Genomic DNA, 10,626 nt, shown 5'->3' on the forward strand with positions numbered 1-10,626 from the left:
CTCTCCCTCTCCCTCTCTCTCTCGTTTACAGTGTAAATCCAGGTTCTTCCATGAACCTCTTTTCAGTTTCTCTTCTTGCTTTTCCTCTCCTGTTTTTTGAGCATTTCTTCTCTTTTATTTTTACAATAATTCAAAGAACTTTTCTGTGTCGGTAGTATTAATAACTTTTTCCGTGACATTTATCTTTATTAAAATTTTTGATGTATAATTTATATACCTATTAGGAGCCACAAAATTGAAATGAAATTTTTTATTATAAGAATAAATAACACATAAAGTAACCCAAGAGAGAAAAATATAATTCACACACATACATTAAAGTATGTAAATTTTTTCATGCGCGTTCATCCTCTCAAGAATTATGGAAATCACGTGATCTTTGGTATCTCCCATAACTTTTGTCAGAATGGTTATCCCATTTCAAAGTCTCTGTAACTCATACTATGATATTTACCAGTTGGTAATAGTACCTTGTATTCATATAATGTCTCTTTAACATTGTCTTTCATTTGTTTCTGGTCATAGCCCTGTGAGTTAGACATGATAGATAATACAGCTCTCATTTACGTAGGAGGAGATTGATTTGTAGGAGGTAAGTAACTGCCTTGAAAAGAAAAACAAATTTATATACCCAGCCATTGGTGTGACACTGAAGACCACGTGGGCATATAGCTGCTGTCCCCAACAGTTACTTGTGGTGTTCTTTTCCCCTACTGATGGAGATGTGAGTGATGGGAGCCTGGCTTTGAGGGCTGGTTCTAAGGGGCTCTGGCATTAACCAGCCAGATCTAAGCTCACCTTGAAATCAGAAGAGTCGTGAACAGGATGTCAGCAAATGAACATGATCCTACTAATCTTCAGGTTTACAGTAAACTGGCAGAACTGAACTTCTGTTTTTGCGGTCACTCATGTGGCCTGAGCTTGGCTAATAGAGGGGGAGGGGATCAGAGCCTTCTGGAAAACCAGCATGGCATTTCCCAATTGTTGCATCACTCCTTGGAACAGAGGTTGATTTGTAGGGCACTGGCTGGACACCTGTGGCTCCTTGACCTGCGTCTCTACCACATGTTCCTCACAGGAACTGTATATTGTACTAGGGGTGTCCTATTAGCATTAAGTAGTTTTTCCAACACTGCAGGCTGCAGTGCCCAGCCCCAGCTGCACATTAGAACCACCTAGGGAGCCTTGAAAATGTCAGGGCCTATTGGGCAAGGTCCCTGGGGACGACCTGGAAGACACCAACACGTGGCTGGGTTTGGGACTATTGGCAAGAAGTACCTACTTCAGACTGTTCACAGGGAATCACTCTGTAACTGTGAGATCATATTTGTATAGTAATCATCTTATTTTTGTATACTCTTGACAATCACCCTTCTTTTTGAGGGGAAGTAGAAACATCAGCTTTGACGAGTGAGAGTCCACCTCAGCAGAGAGTTGTGTAAGCCACAGTAAACCAGACCCTCCCCTGATTTTGATTCTAAAAGCACCAAGTGTAATGTCCATAAACCTGTTTTTGTGCAGTCAACTGCTTGGATCTGCATGTTCGGAAGTCCCCGGAGAGTGTCGCTTTGATCTGGGAGCGAGATGAGCCTGGAACTGAAGTGAGAATCACCTACAGGTAACATGTGTCCCCTGACAGCAGACATCTCAGTGTGCCACACAGTCTCCTGGGCCTCCACGTCTCTGTTTGCATTAGATACCTCTGCTGGCTTAGAAGAGATGTGGCCTTCCTGTTGACTTGGCAATATTCAGTGTCTTCAGATTCCCATAGAAGGAACTCGGTCTTTGGGAATAACTATGATGAATGTTCAAAGCATAGTGGAGGCTGTTGGCATAGTCCTGTTAGCATGTGTCCGGTCCTGGGTAGGGGTATCCTGAGTATCAAGGAACATGATTTAGCTTTGAGAAAGTTCTCTCATCCCAGGAAAAGTAAATATGAATGCAAGCTGAATAAAATATATGCTGGCATAATGAAAGTCAGCCAACTCAGCCTCTTACTCCTAGTGTGCTTATGAGAGTGGGACAAAAAATAAAATCAAGTTTTTTAAAAAGGGGATACACCTTACATTCATATTCTTTGATTCCTTAAACAAATTCTTGATATAGTTTATGTGCCAAGCACCCTTCTGGATATCGTGTGTGTTTTGGGAGCTTTGAATGAACCCAGTGTTCAGGAACAGTAACTGGTCTCCCAAAAGACTGCCGCCTTCAACAGGGATGGCATTGCTTGGGGTCTCTGTGGCCAGTCACTGCAGGGCATTGGGTCTTCCTTCCCCGGTGGTAAAACTCCCTTTGCTAAAGCCTCGTGTTCCCTATATAGCATCATCGCAGACCCACTAGGAACCTAAGTAGTGTGTCCTTTGTCTTTATCCCCACTCCCCATCGAGGAGTCATAAGCATGATTATGCTCCTGGTGGGTAGCTACTGCTTTTCTTGTCTGATCATTCAACATGTTTCATTGTGTGATGCTGTATCAGTCAGGACAGGCTGGGTTTGTTGCAGTAACAAACAATCCCAAAACGCATAGCTGAGTGTGGCTGGGTGGCCACCTTAGATTGTAATAGTTACAGAAGCCTCTCTGAAGAGGTAGCATTTAAGCTGAGGTCCTACTGATGAGAGGAAGCAGCCATGAGAAGAATGGGGGACCCTGAGGAGGAATGAGTGTAGGTAACCTGGGGAGAGAGAGAAGGTGTATGTGACTGGGGCGATGAGAGTGAGGGTATGTGGTAGGAAGAGTGTTCAGTGAAGCAAGTCCAGACCTAGGGGCCAGAGAACAGCAGTTCCTCCCCTGCCACTTGATTGACTGGGTGTCCATAGGGCACCCCTAGTTTCTTGGTTGTTTCCCGAACTCAGGTTTTATCACAGACCCATCACCAAAGATGGTAAAACTACTCAGGTTGACTTTTGGGTACAGCAAAGTGACGTTCCTTAATCTGCTGCGGCTTCTAGTGGGCACTACCCTACTCGTCCTCCCCTCTTTTCACCAACACCCTCAGCCGTCACAATCCATCATGACCTTACCAGCCAGGGCACTGATGTATCTCCTGCTAGCTGAGTTTAGGGCCCATACGGATACACCTCAAGCCCTACCCAGATGACTGAAGCACCCCAGGACCCCTGTGCACACTGGAGTTGGGGAAGTGCTGCTTTAATAAACAAAGTGGCTCCACTGTTCTTTACTATTATTGGCCCGAGTTGATTTATATGTGATTCTTTAGTAAAAAATTAAGGCTCTGGGTAGGGGTAGAGAAGCTAACTAACTGAATGCTGGAGGTAAAGTGGGTCCAGCCAGGGACTGCTTGATGTGCCCAGACCTAAGAACCACTTTAGTTCCATTGCGCCACAGTAGCCCTGGGCAAGGTACAAACTTATGAGTACAGGCAAAGTATTTATTATTTTCTCTCCAAAAATCTATAGACTTCAACCAGAACAGTTTTACAGACTTCAGCCAGTCTTAGCACCAGATGACTATTACTGTTTCCTGTAAAAGAGAAATATGCGTACAGGTTGTCTGTAATTATAGCTAGTTAATTATTTTCCTGGTCATTTTAGGTTTTTGACATGAGATTTTCTCCCACTCCTCTCAGAGGAACGCTATCGAGACATTGGTGCTGGCTGTCCAGTTTAGTGGCATACAAACTGCCACTAAGCTTTCCAGTGTCTCATGCAGTGGCACCCAGGGTGTCCCAGGACAATCACAAGACCAGGACCGAGTTCCAGACACATAGCCTGAGACTTTTATGGAAACCCTGTGGGAATGTGGTTCTCAAAGGCTGAGGTGCTGGTGGCAGTGCAGTTTCCTGGGGACAGTGCCCACCTTGTCTCTCTGAAACTTGGGGTGACATGTCTCATTCCTCAGGTGCCCACAGCCTCTTACTCCTGGGTCTTCTAAATTCTTTTGATGAGAGGCACATTTCTGAGGAATCATTGTAGAGTTTGTAACATGAACCAACAACTCTTGCCCCAACAACCATTTGTAATACCTCCATCCCACTCACAAGAATCGCTACTGTTTGCCATATGTCTAGGCAGACACATATGCATGCCTGCAGGGGTACATATATACATGTGAACACCACATGTACCTGCACGCATATGTATTAAACGTGTTCATTCTTCAGGCTCATTTCTACAACCTGCTCTTAGTGTTCAAGGATCTGTCCTGGAAACGCTCTCCAGGTGGCAGGCATGGCCCTGCCTCCTGCTCTGTTAGTCTTGCTGGTGATTTCTTAGCCATTGCCTGTGGCTGGACTCTCAGGTTGCCTTCAAGTGTTCACTGTTCTGGATACCAGCACGTATTTGTAACCTTACCTCCCTCGGTTGGGGGGGTCCCATGTCCTCATCCTGTTCTCATCCCTCTTGTGCTATCGGGTCCTTCGTTCTGTGCCAGACAGGCTGAGGCTGTGGGAAGGGGGTTCCTCAGCAGTGCAGGTGGGCCTTGTGCTGTTGCTGGCCCCCTGGCTCTGGAAGGAAAACCTCTTCAGCTGTGGTATTTTCAGACTTCCTCCTTCAGAAGAACAGTGCTCACTTCCTGATGGGAAGTGAGGGGGCAGGAGGAGCACTTTGCTTGGTAGTGATCAGCCTGAAATAGTCTGTACAATCTCCCAGGGAAGAGAGCAGCCTGTGACCTAAGGCTGGAGCCAGGGCCAGAGGGCCTCCCTCGCCTAATTTCAGATGTGTGTCTAGGACTGGCCTGAGGAAGCTGTTCTCTTTCAGTGAACCAGAACTGCAAACCTGGGGCCCTTGTACCACTAGAGGCTGAGCCTGCAGGTGTGAGGCCTCCCGAGGCAGAGGCTGCTGAGACCAGGTGGACCTGGATAACCTGGTCGTTTCCCCAAGGCTTGCAGCCAGATAGCACCCTTGGTGTTTTTCCTTCCAACTGTCCACGTGAGCTGCTCCAGCATGGTGCCTGTTTTACAAGGTTGTCCACATGTAGTTCAAGTTGGCAGATTCCAGAAACCCTCAGGGATGGAGATGTAGAGAAACACAAATCCTTTTCTTTAGGAAGGTCGTGGTGGGATTTCAGGTAGATTCATGAAGTCAAGACCACTGCCTGCCTAGATCTTGGGGTCTGGAATTTCCAAGCTGGGGATGGACACAGGGCATAGAGTACAGCAAACTGAAGCCCTGTGGCTCGTTGTGGGTGTCCCTGTGTGCAGGGCCTTCATCCCATGGTGTGTATGTAGGTGCTTGGAAACGGGAGAGAGCACGCTACGGTTGCCATGCTGAGAGTATTTACCAAAGTTCTTAACCAGTTCATCTTTGCCTGAAGTTCTTTAAAGAAGGGTCTGAATTTGAACCTGAGTCTGGATGTGACTCTTTTAATTAAGCTGTCACAGGATTTAACCCTGGCCAGTAGTGTGGACTTCAACCTCCCCATCTGTCTAACCACAGATTAGAAGAAACCAGTGCTGTTCCAACATTAGTGGTCATGGGGCAGCATATGGTATCATGCCCAGTATTGTAAAATGCAGAGCAGCAGAGCTGGGCATCAGTATTGCACCAGGAAGGTCAGATATCATCTTATATGTGCCCCCCACATGAGCTGAGTGTAGTTTTCACCATGGTCGAGCCCCTGGAGGGGGGATTTCTGGTTGTTCCATCTGGGCCTTCTTATTGGCGGGGTATGCACAGTCAGGAGCCCCTGTTCAGAGGAGCATGGGGGATGTCAGGCCCCCCTCCATCCTGCTTGCCTCAGAGCTCAGGTAGGTGCCGAGGGGATGACTTTCTCCCTTGGTTTGCTGGGCCAGCATTGGGTATCATTGAGACTTGTGGCCTAGTGCCTAATATAAAGAGCCTGTAAGGAGTACCAGATGGGGCCTGGCCCTCTGTCTGAGGCAGCTAGACCAGTACACAGAGGTGGAGGGAGCTAGGCAGGCCTGCAGACTGGAGGCACCTCCCTCAGAGGCTTGTTTGTGTCCTTGACCCTGGGTGTCTTCAAACTCAGCCACTTATTAAGGTCACAGAAGTGGCAAGTCTCTGTGGATGCCAGCTGTAGGAAGCAGGAAGTCTCATCATGGAAACCCATCGAGAAGGCTCTGAGGAAGTCCTGTGGAGGGTTGGGTTTTGAGAGGCAGAGGAATGGGGCATGATAATGCTTAGAAAACCCAATATCCTTGGCCCCTGTGCAGCCGCACCCTGCCCCAGGCCACTCTGCTCTTTGCTCAGCATGTGGGAACCATACTGGTTTCAGGGTAGCTCCCTATGGGCCAAACTTCCATCTCAGAGCCTATTACCTTATCAACAATGCTCACAGGAATAGTATCCTTCATGGTTTTGCAGTCACTCCTCAATGAGGCTCTTCAGCATACCAGCCCAGTTTAACTATTTGCTACTCAAGCTCACATCCTCCTTTTGTGATATTGTCTATTATGCCAGACTTCTTCCCAGGGTCTCCCTGAGATGAAGCTAAGTCAGACCACAGGTCACTGGGCTCTTGTGATGGTCAACTTCATAAATCTTGTGCCCTGTGTAATTATGACACTGTTATTATATATGGGTCCCTATTTCAAGACAACTAGGAATGATGCTCTCTCAGTGTCCCCCGCCCCCCCGATCAAAATCCAGTTCTGCAGGCAGAGACATCTACGGTTCTGCTCTGGCTCTTCTCAAGCCAACCCATACATATACATTCTCTAATTATGATGTGACATACCATGTTTGTCCTAATGATCTTCTGTACTTCCCCCTCCTCTCAGATGATGCATTCTCCTCTGATCATCACACGCTTGGGTCACAGCAGGCACTGAGGTTATACAGCTAGCAGTAGGAGAAGATGAGGTCGTCTGCCTCTTCGTGAATGTCAGACATCTGCAGAGAACCACCATGGGCACGTTCTTCCCTTTTGCACCTCAGCAGCTGCTCTTCAGGGGGTACCTACCCTAGGGTCGCAAAGTGCACTTTGGTTTCTGTCTGTTTAGAGGCAGAGGGAGAAATGGCAGGTAGCACACTGGGGGCACACTGGAGGGTGAGGCGGCAAGCGTGGAGGAGACGGAAGGCCTGTGCTCCATGCTCGCTCTGTCCCCTGGCTTTGTGTGACCTTGAGCAAATCATTCCACCTTTCTGACCCTCAGTTTTCTCATCTGCAAGATGGAAACACATTTCTCCTGCTGAGCATTAGCAGGACATGGGGGATGAAAGCCCAGAACAGTGTTTGGGAGAATGAGGGTCCATTTTAGCTGTATGTTAGAGCCACAGAGTATAGCAAAGCCTCAAGGAAAATACATTTATTTTCTGTAGAAAACTTAGAAAACACATCTTTAGTGATCCCAAATTCAGTGGCTGGACTAGTGTTACCAGTGGTAGTTAAGCTCTTATGTCCTGTGAACCCTAAGTATGTATGCGGCCTTCCTTGGAAAGTAACAGCTTTCAGAGTTTTTCTGTTTAAGTGTAGCAACTGCTTTATATTTCCCTGCAGCTTCTCTTTGCTATAGGTCACAAAATCAAATAATGATGTATGAGGAATTTCATACTTGGTTTATGAGCCTGTTCAGCTGAATTTCTGGAGCTTCTATTCTCTCAGTGGTAGTAAGTAGCAGAGCGAACAAATTTCATCACCTTGAAATCAGATTTAGTGTCTACAGGAATGTCTGGGTCAGAGGAGTCTGCCAGGGGAAAAGGAATTTGTCCTGAGGACTGATTCTGAGATATGATTCATGAGCCGGCTCTGTGCCCTGAGCAGCCTTCCATACTCTCTCTCTTGCTATGTTCTGCTTTCCCAAAGCTGATCCTTTCTTTTCTTACCACCTTCGTCTTCCAGAAATGGCTTGCTGAAGAGAATATCAAATTCTAGAGAAGCATACCAAGGAAAGATGAGTGTTCTTTCAAGTTCTGCATGTAGAGCATGGAGTCAACCCCTCCCCTATCAGCAGCCAGTCTTGGAGAAGAGAAATAACTGTGAAATGCTTTCTGTCTGTCACAAGCCTTACATTCACATATCAACACAATTACCTGGATTCACTTCCCTTATCGGCAGAAGAAAATGAAAAGTAGCGGGGAGTTGGTTTATTAGTGGGATTGGGCCTTCCCATTTGCTCTCTCAAAGGAATAGGACATTCTCCTGCCAGTGTGATATTGAGATGATGGCCAGCCTTGCCCTTTTTTAATTTGGGAAGTTAGAAGGCATCTGCAGAGTGGACAGGTGCTCATGGCTCAAACGCAGGCTTTGGTTGCCCTGGGCCTGCTGGGCTCTTGTGATTTCTGGCTTACTTGCTATTCTCATTCATTCAATAAATATTTGTATAGCACCTTCAGTGAGGTGGGCTCAGTTCTAGATGCTGGGAAGAAGGCAATAAACCTCCAAATCTCTGCCCAGGTAAATACAATAATACAGATACATGGCTTACTTTATTTCCCTGGGCTGTCATCAGGAAATACCTGGGAAGGAAAGATACTTTCAAATGGTAACCATGAAAAAACAGCTTTGATTTAAAGATAAATAAATAAATACCAGTGTATTTCTTCCTCTGTTCTGAACTCTGTTTCCAGCAGTGTCCTGTTTTATGTCATCTGAGTTCAGGTGGGTGTCATATTGTTTACAAATACTTGTAGTCAAATTTTGTCTTTAGCATTGGATAAATGTTATTCCCAGTTGATGCTTAAGAGTTGGCTATAGAAGGTCTCCTTCCTTTCCCCAAGGCCAGTCTGTATTTTACTAGTGTTAAGCACCATGGACATAAGGCCACATTTGTGTATTTGGGCACATGATTTGCATATGTCTACATTGAAGCCTTGGCATGGGGAGTCTACATTGCAGACAAACTTAAATATCTCGTTCAGTTCCTGAATAACAAGTGTCATATTTCTCTTTGCACTTGGAAATGTAACTCTAATTCATTTTAGTGAGATCTTTTCTCAGAAAGTTGCACATCACTGTTCTTTGGAAAAATCCTACAGGCAAGGAGGTAGCCAGTTTCTTGTAGCAATAGCCCAAAGCACATGTCACTAAGTGGTTGCATTATCTTTTTGATTCAGAAACAGTAGCATTTTGATTTTTGGAAGTCTTTGAGAAGTCATGAATATCCAAAAACATGCTTTTGAAAAACCTTTAACCACTTGGAATAACATGATCATTTGAATAACATTTATTTTTCAATGATTTGAAGACCTAGATTTACTCACCATATTTTCCAGGGTATATATAAGTCTAGAGCAGATTGCTAATGAAAAACAAAAGTTTAAAATGAAAAGGAAAATCCAAATTTAAAAAATAATAAGTTAGCTGGAAAGATGAGTAGAAATTGAGATAGAATTAAATAGGAACAAGTGGAAAGTCAGGAACATTTGCTTTTAAAAAGTAATTCCCTGATCATAATATGGTAAAGCATTGGTTAAAGAGAAGGTGTTTCATGTACTGAGAAATAGGGCGGATTATTGAATTAATTGAATTTGAGCCACCTGTGTCAGGGGTTAAAAAATTAATACGCTCTTAATTTACATGGTTAAATAGAGTTGAGGTCCAGGATCTGAGTACTTGTATTCTGCCTTAGGCTCATACCATGGGAATGTGGAGGTCCATTTGGTAACCTGGAGGTTTCTAGAGAATGTGAGTGGGGTCATGGAGGGCTGGATGAGAACCTGAGAGACCAAAGGCTTCATGAGGCACTGAGAGGTATTCAGGAATTTGAAAGGCTGTCATTGAATGACAAATTAGATTTATTCAGGGCAGTGTAAAAGGGCTGAGCTGAGACCAAGGGGTGGAATTTGAACAGCTACAAATCTTGGTCCAATTTTAGGAAGATTTTTTTCTCTACTAAAGTGACATAGAGGCAGCCCTGTGAGGTGGTGACTCCCTGCAGTGTGATGTTTAGGCAAAGGCTGGACTGCTCTTCCTACGGATGTGACAGTGAGATTTCTGAACTTTCTGACCTTAAAAGACTCCTTTGACCTTGAGATTTATAGCCATGGCAGAATGGATAGGAAAGAGCGAGCTTGGAGATTTACCTGGATCCAATTCTTTTTTTTTCTTTATCAAGTTTATTGGGGTAACATTGGTTAATACAGTTATATAATTTTCAGGTGTACATTATAATTTGACATCTATTCCATTGTGTTTACAATCTAAAGTCCAGTTTCCTGCAGCTACCATATATTTGATCCCGTTTACCCACGTTACCATCCCCCTACCCTCCTATCTTTGACACCCTTTAACCGTCTACCTACCTCCTCCTCCTCAACCTCTATCTATAGTGGTTACCTAGTCTGGTAACCACTAGTCTACAGTCCATGTCCATGAGTCTCTCTTTGTTTGTCCTGTTCCTTTGTTGCTTTTAGGTGTCTGTCCCACATATAAGTGATACATTTGATTTCCAACTTTTTCTGTCTGGCTTATATTGCTTAGCATGATTATCTCTAGGTCCATCTATGTTGTCACAAATGACAGTATTTCATCTTTTCTTATGGCTGAATAATATTCAATTGCATATATGTAGCACAGCTTCTTTAGCCAATCATCTATTGTAGGACACTTCGGTTGCTTCCATGTCCTGACCACCGTGAAAAATGCTGCTATGAACATCAATGTGCAAATATCTTTTCGGATATGAGTTTTAAGTCTTTGGGGTAAATACCCAGTAGAGGGATTGCTGGATCATATGGTAGGTCAATTCTTAGTTTTTTGAGGACCCT

At 44.8% G+C, this 10,626-nt stretch overlaps 1 protein-coding gene across 1 annotated transcript in view; it reads left to right on the forward strand.

The window, feature by feature from the left end:
* The window catches only part of ACSS1 (acyl-CoA synthetase short chain family member 1), a 55,982-nt gene that overhangs the window by 7,542 nt on the left and 37,814 nt on the right, over nucleotides 1-10,626 (forward strand). Inside the window, exon 2 of the mRNA XM_011378007.2 lies at nucleotides 1,522-1,618. Coding sequence (XP_011376309.1) covers nucleotides 1,522-1,618 — 97 coding nt within the window. The remainder of the gene's footprint in view (nucleotides 1-1,521; nucleotides 1,619-10,626) is intronic.

Source organism: Pteropus vampyrus, unplaced genomic scaffold, assembly GCF_000151845.1.
Source record: "Pteropus vampyrus isolate Shadow unplaced genomic scaffold, Pvam_2.0 Scaffold327, whole genome shotgun sequence".
Taxonomy (NCBI): domain Eukaryota; kingdom Metazoa; phylum Chordata; class Mammalia; order Chiroptera; family Pteropodidae; genus Pteropus; species Pteropus vampyrus.